Below are 13,283 nucleotides of genomic sequence, written 5' to 3'. Positions count from 1 at the left end.
TAAAGATATAGTATTTAACCAAAAATGGTGATACAAGAAAGCTAACCGGATTAGTATATATTAATTAACGTAAGGATCTATGTTTAGAAAACAAAATTTGTGATGAGTATTATTGGCCAGAGGAGGTTAATATGTAAAAAAAAAAGACCAACATTCACCAAATTGGTTTTATTATATATATATAAAAACAATACCTAATAAAACAAAGTTTTCCTAATAAGGAGCTAAATGACAACTGTTCCAAAAAGCAACAATTACAAAACCCTACGAAAAGGAAACAAGGTGAGGTGACTGAATAAAGCGACAAACGTAAGCTCCAGTTTCACACTTGGGTATAAGAGGGACAACGTATCCATGATGGGAGGGGGGTGTGGCCTTAATGTGAAGTGTGTAAAGTAGCAATTCACCACAGGAGAGAGTACCAGACGAAACTTTAAATCACATGAATTCACATTTTTGATTAAACGTTCATTTTGTTTGGATGGAAAGAGCCTGGCGATGATCAGGGAGGACAAGTTGCTCAGTCGCTCACGTCCATGTCGTCCTCATGAGTGTCTTCGTCGTCGCCGTTGGCCTGCTGCGAGTCACCGTTGTCGTCTGCAAAATTAGGCGACAATGCGGAGTAGTCGGAATCCTTCCTTTCTTGGCGCTCCTTCTCACTGTCGTAGCCTTGCTCTTCTTCATCGTAATCCCTGGTAATCTGTGGCAGGACGTCATTGCGCTTTATTATCTGGGCTGCTTTTATGTCCCAACAATAATCCACAAAGTTACCATTAACAATATTCAATTATTTATAAAGTTTGATTTAGCTCTGAGCTTCATCCTTTCATATTTTCCACCTTTATGTCTCCTTTGTCTCCCACGTCTGACTTCCTCTCTCGCTCTTTGTCTCTGCTTCTCTTCTTCTTGCTGGTAGAACGTTCTCGTTCTTCTCGTCCTCGTTCTTTTTCGCTGCGTCGTTCCCTCTCCCGGTCTCTCTTCTTGTCCTTCTTGTGCCTGCATGGCCACAACAAAACGTGAAGAAAATCTGCATATGGAAGAAGAAGAAGAGCAAACGAGAGATCGGCTCACCTGCGAGGCGATGGCGACCTGGAGCTCCTCCTCTTGGGAGACTTCTTAGGAGATCGGCTTCCGCTGCGACTTCTCCTGCGTCTCCTTCAGCGGCATCACGGGACAAAGGAGGAGGAGGAGGGTGTTAGGCGTGACAGTGAGGAAGAGTTTTTCCACAGCGTGACGAGAAGTCTACTCACCGGCTCACACTGCGAGACCTGCGAGTGGTGCTGTAACTCTTAGGCGGAGTTTTGGACCTCCTCCTTCCAACGTCCTCCTTCTTACGATCTCTGCTGGGCAACATTTGATGTCAGCGTCATTCAAAACAACACATTGCAGCGCCTTAGGCTGATAAGTACAACGGAACGAGAAGACTTCGTGACTTCCGGTTTATCAGGATCTTGTGAAAGGGGTTTGAGAAAGTGGGGTTAGCACTAGGGTTGTACGGTATACCGGTACTAGTATAGTACCGCAGTACTAATGAATCAAAAACTGTACTATACTCTGAAAAGTACCGGTTCTTTTATTTATTTATTATATATATATATATATATATATATATATATATAGTTTTTTGTTTTGTTTTTACAGGCATGATGGCGTGTCGTCACATCGTGACATTGCTGGTTTTACGAGCAGAGGGGCATGTTCGGCAGTGCACAATCACGGCGTAATGTGCTTTATAAATAAAGTTGATTTGATTTGATTTGATACTTACAGTGTGTAGAAAGAAAAGGGAGAATGGCCGCATTTTGGTTTAAAAACTAATGATAAAGATGAAGTTATAACACTAACTCCCACAGGAAGAGGTGCTTTAAGACAGTGGTCCCCAACCACCGGTCCGCGGATCAATTGGTACCGGGCCACACAAGAAATAAAAAAAAAAAAATGTTTTTTTTAATTAAATCAACATAAAAAACAAGATACACTTACAATTAGTGCACCAACCCAAAAAACATCCCTCCCCTATTTATACTCATTCACACAAAAGGGTCCTTTCTCTCTGTTATTAATATTCTGGTTCCTACATTATATATCAATGTAGATCAATACAGTCTGCAAGGGATACAGTCCGTAAGCACACATGATTGTATTTTTTGACAATAAAATAAATAAAAAAATTAAAAAAAAACGCCTCCCGGTCCGTGGGACAAATTTGTAAGCGTTGACCGGTCCGCAGTTACAAAAAGGTTGGGGACCACTGCTTTAAGACATGGCTAGCTAGCTAGCGGCTAATGTCTATCCGCAATCTGCAGTGTTTTAGCTACTTCTAAATCACTAATCCTCGTCTCCATGGCGACAAAGTAATTTTCTTACAAGTATCATCCCTGCAGGACGAGGAATAGCTAAACATGCGTCACTACACACCGGCATCCCAATGTAAACAAATGCCATGGGTGGATCTACACCTGACATCCACTGTAATGATACCAAGTACAAGAGCGTATCTAGTCGATACTACTATGATTACCGTATTTTCCGCACTATAAGGCGCACCTAAAAACCACAAATTTTCTCAAAAGCTGACAGTGCGCCTTATAACCCGGTGCGCTTTATTACGATTCATTTTCATAAAGTTTCGATCTCGCAACTTCGGTAAACAGCCGCCATCTTTTTTCCCGGTAGAACAGGAAGCGCTTCTTCTTCTACGCAAGCAACCGCCAAGGAAAGCACCCGCCCCCATAGAACAGGAAGCGCTTCTTCTTCTACTGTAAGCAACCACCCGCCCCCGGAAGAAGAAGAAAAAACGCGCGGACATCACCGTACGTTTCATTTCCTGTTTACATCTGTAAAGACCACAAAATGGCTCCTACTAAGCGACAAGGATCCGGTTCATAAAAAGACGCAATCTCTCCATCCGCACACGGATTACTACCGTATTTCACAGCAACTGATATTCCTGTGAACCGCACTGTGGAACGGGAGCACGTACGGTGAATATTCGCACCACAGGGAATGAGAAGTCATCCTTCACTGTGGTTCTAGCTTGCCATGCTAACTTCCACCCATGGTGATATTCAAAAGGAAGACCTTGCCAAAAGAGACCTTTCCAGCCGGCGTCATCATAAAAGCTAACTCGAAGGGATGGATGGATGAAGAAAAGATGAGCGAGTGGTTAAGGGAAGTTTACGCGAAGAGGCCGGGTGGCTTTTTTCACACAGCTCCGAAGGCGAACACACCTTCACTAAGACGGGCAGACAGCGCCGGACGACATACGCCAACATTTGCCAGTGGATCGTAAATGCCTGGGCAGATATTTCGGTCACAACTGTGGTCCGAGCTTTCCGGAAGGCAGGATTCACAGAACTACTGGACAACAACAGCGACACTGACTCCGATGACTTCGACGAGACGGAACCGGCCATTTTGGATCCCACGCTTGCGCAACTTTTCAATTCGGACACCGAAGACGAAGAATTCGAAGGATTTACGAATGAAGAATAACTTCAGAAGGTGAGCGCTATGTTTATTTTGTGTGTTGTGACATTAACGTTCGAGCAACATTATGTTGCTATTGCTCTACACCATTTTGAATTTTACTATGTTTGTGATTGCACATTTGCGTACATTTTGGGACAGAGTTGTTAGAACGCTGGTTTTCAATATATTATTAAAGTTTGACTGAACTATCTGACTGTTTTTTTGACATTCCCTTTAGCGCAGCGTAGGCGCGGCTTATAATCCGGGGCGGCTTATTGGTGGACAAAGTTATGAAATATGTAATTCATTGAAGGTGCGGCTAATAATCCGGTGCGCCTTATAGTGCGGAAAATACGGTACATCAAAATGTTTTTCTTTCTAAAAATTCATATTATGTTCATAAACTCAGGAAATATGTCCCTGGACACATGAGAACTTAAACTATGACCAATGTATGACCCTGTAACTACTTGGTATCGGATCGATACCCAAATTTGTGGTATCATCCAAAACTAATGTAAAGCATCCAAACAACAGAAGAATAAGTGATTATTACATTTTAACAGAAGTGTAGATAGAATATGTTAAAAGAGAAAGTAAGAATATATTAACAGTAAATGAACAAGTAGATTAATAATTCATTTTCTATCACTTGTCCTTAATAATTCTGACAAAATAATACAATGGAAAATTACACAATATGTTACTGCATATGTCAGCAGACTAATTAGGAGTATTTGTTTGTTTACTTACTACTAAAAGACAAGTTGTCTAGTATGTTCACTATTTTATTTAAGGACACATTTGTTCTTTGATTGCAATAAGAAACATATGTTTAATGTACCCTAAGATTCTTTGTTAAAGCCAATAATGCCATTTTTTTGTGGCCCCCTTTATTTAGAAAAGTATTGAAATACATTTTGGTACCGGTATCAAAATATTGGTATCGAGACAACCCTAATTAGCACCCACCTGGATCTGCTTCTGGAGCGCCTGCTTCGGTCTCGGGAGCGGCTCCGCCTCCTGCGTGGGCTTTTGGAGCGCCGCCTGTTTCTGGAAATGGAGCGTCGTCTCGACCTGCTGCCGCTTCGCCTGCAACATCACAACTTTACTTCTGCACGTCCAAATTGACACATGACGTGTGCACCCGTCTGCCTGATCATTACCTGCGCCTGGACCTGGATCTGGACCTCCTCCTCCTTGACCTAGAGCGAGAGCGCTTCTTCCTGCTCTCACCTGGCGGACATGATGGGGATGAGTCCAACTTGTGACTTACACAAACACAGAGCGCAGCACACTTACTTCCTGGTTCTATAGCGGCAGATATGAGCGACTGCGCCTCTCTGACTCTCTTCATGGCTTCCTCCATTTCCTTGTTGGCAGCGTCGGCTTTGAGACCGGCGCTGAGGTTCAGGCCTGCTGCCAGAGGGTTGAGTCTGCACAAAGAGACGAAGATTGTCTGAATTAATTCCCTGACACCTCAGGAGCGCCTTCTAGTCAACTTACTGAGGATCCGTCATGAGCTTCAGCAGTTGATCAGCAGCCTGTAAGACACAAAAAGGGTTGAAAGTTTGGTTTGCCAGGAATAGAGGGTGAAAAGAAGTTATGAATGACACACATGGCATGCAAATAAGCCCCCTGGTGGCTGTGAACATCATAAGCAATGACATCATGGCTGCTATGATCTTCTAAGTGTAGCGTAATATGATCTCATCTTCAGGTAGGTCTGCAACATTAGTACATTTTTTAGACCAACTCATGTTTTTTCTGTGCACACTAAAATTATTTCTTATAAATCAATGTTTTTCTCCTCTTACATCAGCATACACTTACCTTCCCGAAACAATACATAGTACGTAGTGTTGGGCAGTAGCTTGCTACAAGTAGCGAAGCTACATAGCATAACTACATTTCCCGGTAGCTTGGCAGTAACTTTGCTACTTTTTGAACGAGGAGCCAATACGCTGTTTTATGGACGCGCGCGCAGACACACACCTCGGTACCTGACACATTACAACTGTTAGTTATTTCAGTTCAGCTCACGCGTTTCTGCGATGGCAAATAACATGCAATTCCTACTTGAATTGCGCAGATTTAAGTTACCGTAATGAAGTTTTTCTCGCTACTATATGTTGTATATTTTTGATATGAGATTTCCAGTTCATGTTATGGTTTATCATTACGCCCCAACATTTTATTTATTTCACCCTTTTAATGAATACTCCGTCTATTTGTGTATGTCTTGCCCCTCTACTGTAACCAAATATAATTATTTTAGTGATACTGAGATTTCAGGGTAGTCTGTTTGTCAAACCAGCTCTTTAACTTGTCAATGTCTTCTGTTACTATTTAACTTCTGTGTTCTCTCCTAAAACAAAAACGCAATTGTGTCGCCTGCAAATATGTATGTAGCGCTTTTTCTCAAGTGACTCAGAGCTCTTTACATAGTGAAACCCAATATCTAAGTTACATTTAAACCAGTGTGGCTGGCACTGGGAGCAGGTGGGTAAAGTGTCTTGCCCAAGGACACAACGGCAGTGACTAGGATGGCGGAAGTGGGGATGGAACCTGCAACCCTCAAGTTGCTGGCACGGCCGCTCTACCAACCGACTTATGTTTTTTTCCTTCTTTATTATGCATTTTCGGCCGGTGAGACTTATACTCCGGAGCAATATATATTCAGAAAAATACGGTATGCAACAAACATGACCAGGTGCAAAAACCCGAGGCATTGAGTGAACGGCCTTTCTTCCTAATTAAAGCGATATGGACAAGGACAATAAAAACGCACCATACTAAGTCAACATTATCCCATTCATTCGATTATCCCCACAGGCCTATAGACAACAAATTCCCCTTCACTGTGGATTAAATATATTCAAATGTGCAGTTTGCGGCAATGCAGTTCAAATTTACTGACATACACCTATTAAGTTTTCACCTGAGGATTCATGTTGGGTCCAGGGAATCCAAACGCTGCCATCGCATCCATGTTCAAACCAGCAAACGGGTTTCCTCCCATCTAAAAGAAAACAATCAGTTTGATTCGACTCGCCGCCTTTCGGCCGTGCGATTCCCAGCAAACGGCATCTTACAGCTGGGTTGGGAAGGGGGTTGGGCGTGGGTAGAAGTCCTCCTCCGGGTAGGAGCCCCGCAACGCTGTTTGTCGGCACTAGCAGCGGCGACAAAGCTTTGGCCTCATCTGGGATGACGCCTGCACGGGAACACAAACCAGCATTAGTACGGGAGCACCACCTTTTTTTGTGTGTCAGCATGTCCAAGCAACGTCTTCAATAAAAGTGCCTTCAAAGTGGGGTGTTGTTACCTTCTAGGTGTACAGACTTTGCCTGAATTCAACACATCATGTTTGCAGTGACACAACTAAAGCTGGCATACATCACACTAGTCCAATGAACACTGCCAAGAATGTATCACCTGAACGTGTTTGCTAAGTCATGAACCAAACGTGAGCAAGCCCAGCTCTTCTCCAATTGGCTGTGAGTTTCATTTAGACGTTTACTGAAACAAGCGACTCACTCACGGCGGCTTCGCTACTAAAAAGCACACACAGAGAAAAATCGGAGATACAAACAAGAGAGAATTTTAGGGTGTTTGCCAAGAAGTCTACACAATGTCTTTTTGCTGAAATGAAACAAGAAAAACATGACAGTCAGATAATCCACATGACCCTGCAGTAACATCCTTACCTGTCAATCAGTGCAGTCACATTAAGTCAGGCTGCAGCTCTAACATATATTGTCATTTCACTGCAGCTCATTTAAGTGCTTGCATGTTTCTCATGTTAATTATATTTTTCAAAAAATATCATCTAAAATAAAACAAAACTTGGTTAGTGAGAAAACAAGTGACACACCCTAAATCTACTAGTTGCTGCTTTAAGACAAGATTCATTGTTTCCAGGTTTTATAAGATTCATTGAACACAAGTTATACATAATGAGAGGAATCTCTTGTCACCCCAAATTAATGTAGGTCTGGGTTCTGGTTTAGCAATTCCCAAATGACATTTGATTAATTAAATGTATGATTTGGGGCTAAAAGGTCAACTTCCTCTTCAGTTTTGTGACTAAAGTGAGCATGAACAAATCCCCCCAACTCGAAAATATGTTGCTGCTTACCACCAGTGAACAGTGGCGTTACAGTTAATACACTGCCCCCTTTACATTTCCCCTTACTCTAACAGACAGACATTGTGGACACACACACACACATGACAACATGTAAACAAAAAAGAGCACACTGGAGAGAGAGAGAGAGAAAGAAAATGGCTGCAGGAGACAAATAAAGTTGGGTGGTATTTTCTGCAGGACCTTTTCAGTCTACGGGACTGGCTGAGCCAGGAAAAACAACTGTAAAACACAACAACAAAAGAAGACCACTGTTAAATGTTAGAAAGTGTACCAACATCGACAAGTCGGCCGGGCATCTCAGACAACTTCAGTGCAGTCTGACCATTACGTTAACTTGTCTCGTTAAACCTGTTTGTAATCTAGACAAAGATCACCATGTAAGTCTTTACACAGCTGAAACTCAAGAGAGTTTGTATTTTTACAAAAATCCACTGTACATATTTTAACAAAATAAATAGAAGAATGATTTGGTTGTTTAGTTTATTGCTAGGGAGCACTCACTCTGGGATAATTATCCTATACTATGCATACACAGTAAAAATAAGTGGGGGTTAGAAATAGTAAAATGAAGTTAAAAATAAAAAAGCAATATATTGCAAGAATAGAATCCATTATTTTATCCTGTACTATGCTGATGCACGATTAAAATAAGAGGGGACTAGAAATAGTAAAATTATGTAGAAAAAATTATACTACAAGAATAAAACCATATTTTTTAAGGGAAAAAATATTTTTGACTTAAGCTATAATTGCTTAAATTTCCATGAGTGTCAATGTAGTTGTTTATACTAACCTAGTAATTATAGAAAAATACCTTAATCTAAATACTCGTAACACAAGATGTACCATGCTTACACTCGTCAAATCAATCAGGCTTTAGGTGTCAAGTGTGACATGATTTGCTCTTTTTAATTTACAGATGTGCATATTAAATGACAATAGAAGAAACCTTAAGCGTGTGGTACTCTAACCAATGAATTATGTAACCTAAATGTCTAGGCGAGAGTGCTTTCTTATTAGACGGAAGTTTCAATTTAAAGAAGAGAAAGCAGAGACAAAGGCATAAGAAAAATGGGCGGGACTTGAATGCTTCCTGGCTTTTGCCAGTGTTTACAGTCCCCTGTTGGCGGGCAGAGGACCACTTTCAGCCATCAACCCGGGGGCTGCTTTTGCCTTCTTCACTACAAAACCACACACACACTCGCGCAAAAACACACACACATGCATACACAGATGACAGAGAGAAGTTTAACAGAGGATAGTCCGGTATGGATGAGAACTTCAATAAAATGATTACTGTACTATATAGTTCAGCACCCCCAGTTTAAATTGTTTCAACTTATATATATATGCAGATTTTAGTATATTGATGTTGTGTTTTTAAATCTAAAGTTCGGGACACACAAACATAAAATTGCATTGTCACAGTACGGTTGTGTGATATAGACAAAATATGACAAATTATTTAAATTTGGCTGACTATAATATAGTTTTTAATACTATAATTATATTGTGATAATGCATGTTGATGACACATTCTAACTGAGTCCCGCAAATTTGACGGCAACAAGCAAACGAACACTGCAATGTAACATTCTGCTAGCGACTAATTTGCCTCCACAGTGCAGCCAAGCCACTTCTAAATCAGTAATCCTCGCCTCTATGGCGACGACAACATTTATTTTCTTGAAAGTGTCATCCCCAGATAACAAGCAATGGCTAAATATGCGTCACTACACATCGTAGGAAGTTATGCTAACTGAGCCATGCTAGAGCCCTTGACGTAAACAAAAAAAAAAAGAATCAATACAGATAGACAGTAACGGTACCAAGTAAATTATTATTATAGGGTCGATGCTACAGTGTTGGTTAGATCAATACTTTTTATTATAAAAAATATTTTGTCATTTTTGTTATTGTTTACAAATTGAGGAAATGGGTCCCTGGACAAAGGAGGAATTTACAGGCAAAAACCAAAGGATTTAAATCAGAGCCAATTTAAGGAAATAATTTAAATATGTTATTGCTATCGTTACACAGCCATGCTGTGTTTTTTTTGTCAGATTATAATTGTAATCAAAAATGTAGTCATTAAATGATCTTCAACAAATTATGTATCAGTATCAGCATTGGTATTATCAATACTGCCCGGTAACTACTTAGTATTGGATCGATACCCACATTTGTAGTATCTCCTAAAACTAAAGTATTCAAACAGAAGAATAGGTGTTTATTACATTTTAACTGAGGTGTAGATAAAACAATGTTACAATAGAAAGTAACCAGAAATTAACAGTAAATTAGCAAGTAATTTATAAAAACTTTGACAAAATACAAACGGGAATTATGCAATATCTTACCGCATATGCCAGCAGTAAATTTAAACTAAACAAACTGCCTTTCTAAACAGTTTTGAAATGCTTCTATTATCATTTATATGGCAAATATATTGTGATGTATATCAACATCGTAGGAGGCTACTACCTATATATATTTACAAATCCAGATATGAACAACATAGATTTTAGATCATATCGCCTATCCCTATGTCACAGTATAACAAACAAATCTGTTGAATCACATGCAGGTTTTAATGAGGAGACAAACCGTCAGCAAACGGGACCACGATCAGTGCTCGGTCCACAAAAAGAGTGTTTGTCAGATGTTGGGACACGCCAACAGATTCTGGCTCCTGGAACTTCACAAAACACACCCGTGACGTCACGGACATGGGAGAGTCACTGAGGAAAAAGGAATAATATTTGATTAAATCACAGGACATAGTAAAATATTGGCCTTTTCAAATTAAAACATAAGATGCACACTTGTTCATTAGACACCAAGCAATACGTACAGTGATTGGGAGTAATAATTGATAGTAAACTATCATGGAAACCTCATGTCAGACACATTAAAACAAAAATCTCCAAAAGCCTCTCAATTATAAACTAATAATCAAAACTATACCTCAATGAAAATGCACTCTGTACTAGGGTTGCAAAATTCAGGGAATATTCAAAGTTGGAAATTTTCCATGGGAATTAACGTGAATATATGGGAATTAACGGGGATTAATGGGAATAAACATTGAATGCAACATGCTAGCTCTTGCAGCATGATTATTATCTAAAACAACCTGATTTAATGCAAATTCAGTTGAATTTCCACCCTGCACGGTGCATTCCTCCATCACATCTGCAGTACATTTTTCCATCACATGCACAGGTAATTCCCAGCATGCTTCACACTACAGCAGGGCTATTGAGGCCACACTAGTATTTGAGCCCAAAGACTTCATCCAGTCAGGTAAGTTTTGATGATATTACTGGGGTAAATATATTTGATATATGGTATTTAAGTTTAATAGAGGTGTAATTGCTTGTTACTGTATGACTTTAGACTACTGCAGCAGACTTCCACTCAATCCAGCCAGCTGTTCCTGTACTTGTTAAATGATTTTGGGGCAAATATCTCTAACTAGCTAGGTTTATGTACCACCACAATCTCATAATGAGCCGAAAATATTTCTTCGTTAGCCGTGATGCTCATTTTCTCTGTGTTAAATCCCATTAATTTATGCTAACAACGTTAGCGATCGAAATTTACCTTTTTTGTGATCTTGGAAGTTCAACTAGAAAATTCTAAATCAAAACGTGTAGTTTCCTCTGCCTTCTGTTCTGCTAGCCACTCTGTTGTCATACAAGAATGTAGGTTATTGTCTATTTCTATTCATTTGTCCATCAGTAACATATTTTTAAAGACTACTCCGATTGTTTTGCTGACTATTTATTACTGTGTGTAGCATTGCATTAGTATTTTACAAGCTTCTCATCTTATTCCAGAGAATAAGATGGACGGTGTCCAACTTTGAATAATCAAAGAATGGTAAAAATTTCCAAACTTCCCGAGCTTAACTTCCAGTGGAAAGTTTCCGGAAATTTACCAGAAACTTTACACCCCTTTGCAACCCTACTCCATACTCTATACTGCACCTTGGTACACCCATACCTTACATATTGTGTTGAAGTATGGGGGAATACTTACCACAACACAATTAAATCTTCTGATCATATTACAGAAAAGAGCAATGCGGATCATTCACAACGTTGTTTTTTTGGAACATACTCATAATCTGTTTAAGCAATCAAAGTTGCTCAAACTTGATGATCTTGTTAAATATAATACCATCAATAATCTTATATAAAGCATTTAACAAATTATTGCCACCTAATCTACAACGTTTTTTTAATAACACGAGTGCAAACGTTTTTGTGTGTTTGTATATGGAGTAACAAACTGGACTTACAACACAAGCAATGTCAAACTATTAATTGATTTAAACTATTATACAAACATCGGGTCTGGTTCAAATATAGAGATGAGGGTCTGTAATTTGACCTGCTGTTGTACTCCTTCTCAAAATGTGCTCAATGTTTCCTTACCATTGTTGCCAAGTTGTCTATTACCATTGTTGGTATTTTGTCTATTACCATTGTTGGTATGTTCATTCCTCCTACGTTGTTGATACAAATTATTGTGACAGTGTAATAATTATTGGTACCTGTGGTAATGCCACCATGATACAATTTGTATTATAATCCTTAAACAAAGTAACAGTGAAACTCAATGTATTAATCGCTGAATGGAGAACTGGGGGTGGGATAAAATAAATGATCTTCTTTTCACCCCTTTTCAGGCAAAACTGGACCATCATGCTTACATACTGTGCATTACCTTTTGCATTATATTAATTTATATGATGGGTTGTCTACCTTGTACTTTGTTTAGGTCATTGCCTGAAATAAATGAATAAATGTTTTGGGGTTTTTTTAAAAGATGAAACAAACGTGCTTTGATTGCGGTGTTATTTTAGCAACACCTTTGTTGACTCAATAGATACCTTAGTGATGTACATACTCGTATTTTGTATTTGTTCTATTAACTCATTGCAATTCTACGGTGCGGCTTCTGAATAAAAAGAACCCATACATTCTTGCTACTCGTGGTTTAATAGCTGGTGCACACGTTGAACATAAACAATTACATTAAAACGCAACAAACAAATCGCCATTTCGAACGCAGCGTTTAGCTAGGCTAGCGAGCCGAATCGTGCTTCCACTAGCTTTAGCATGCTAGGCCGTGTGTTACGTTTGAAGCCCATTTAACTGGAAAATTAAACAAAATGGTGAAAAAAAATGTATCATTAGTGGATTTAAGCCAATAATAAACGACATGTTGACTTACTCTGGTGGGAATAACTTGAGTTCTTCAATGGTTCCCAGGAAACCAAAAAGTGCTCTCATCTGCTCAGATGTTGTACTCGGCGACACATTAGTCACCTGGACTACCTTCGTCGTGTAACTCATGTTTCCGACCAAAACGACAACACTAACGTCGAATCCTTGGTTTTAGTCAAACTTCTAGTGAGCCCTTGGTAGGGAAACGCCGGAGTTTTTTTTTAGTTGTTAGCGCGCTAGCTTGCTGATTGGTAGAACAACGGACTACCAGCGTCTCGCCGACATGTTGAGGAACTGAATGATGCGTTCCGGTTTATGTTGGAAAATCGGAAATAGCAAACTGCGGGTGGGAAAACACGATGTGCAACGCCCACTGGGTGTCTATATTCTATTGCTGTGGCTGCCCCTGTTATATAAAATAATCT

At 39.7% G+C, this 13,283-nt stretch overlaps 1 protein-coding gene across 1 annotated transcript; it reads right to left on the bottom strand.

The window, feature by feature from the left end:
* Positions 1-153: 153 nt before the first annotated feature.
* Positions 154-13,222, bottom strand: LOC133618715 (uncharacterized). The gene is made up of 12 exons (XM_061979325.2): positions 12,866-13,222; positions 10,229-10,362; positions 6,567-6,685; positions 6,413-6,493; positions 4,978-5,015; positions 4,774-4,907; positions 4,638-4,707; positions 4,444-4,563; positions 1,251-1,340; positions 1,072-1,155; positions 840-996; positions 154-700 (listed from the first exon to the last, which is right to left on the bottom strand). The coding sequence occupies exons 1-12, from the start codon at positions 12,985-12,987 to the stop codon at positions 521-523; spliced, it is 1,329 nt and encodes a 442-aa protein (XP_061835309.1). The 5' UTR covers positions 12,988-13,222; the 3' UTR covers positions 154-520.
* Positions 13,223-13,283: the final 61 nt, after the last annotated feature.

The sequence above is a fragment of the Nerophis lumbriciformis genome, linkage group LG19 (assembly GCF_033978685.3).
Source record: "Nerophis lumbriciformis linkage group LG19, RoL_Nlum_v2.1, whole genome shotgun sequence".
Taxonomy (NCBI): Eukaryota; Metazoa; Chordata; class Actinopteri; order Syngnathiformes; family Syngnathidae; genus Nerophis; species Nerophis lumbriciformis.
Note: the sequence above shows the minus strand (reverse complement) of the source record. Positions and strands in the feature narration are given on the sequence as shown.

What these genes read in the sequence shown, in the direction of transcription:
- LOC133618715 (XM_061979325.2), bottom strand. Translation starts at nt 12,987, where the DNA reads ATGAGTTACACGACGAAGGTAGTCCAGGTGACTAATGTGTCGCCGAGT. An exon ending in GACCCAACATGAATCCTCAG is followed by an intron (nt 5,016 to 6,412) that starts GTGAAAACTTAA and finishes TGTGTCTTACAG; the next exon opens with GCTGCTGATCAACTGCTGAA. An exon ending in AAGCTCATGACGGATCCTCA is followed by an intron (nt 4,908 to 4,977) that starts GTAAGTTGACTA and finishes CTCTTTGTGCAG; the next exon opens with ACTCAACCCTCTGGCAGCAG.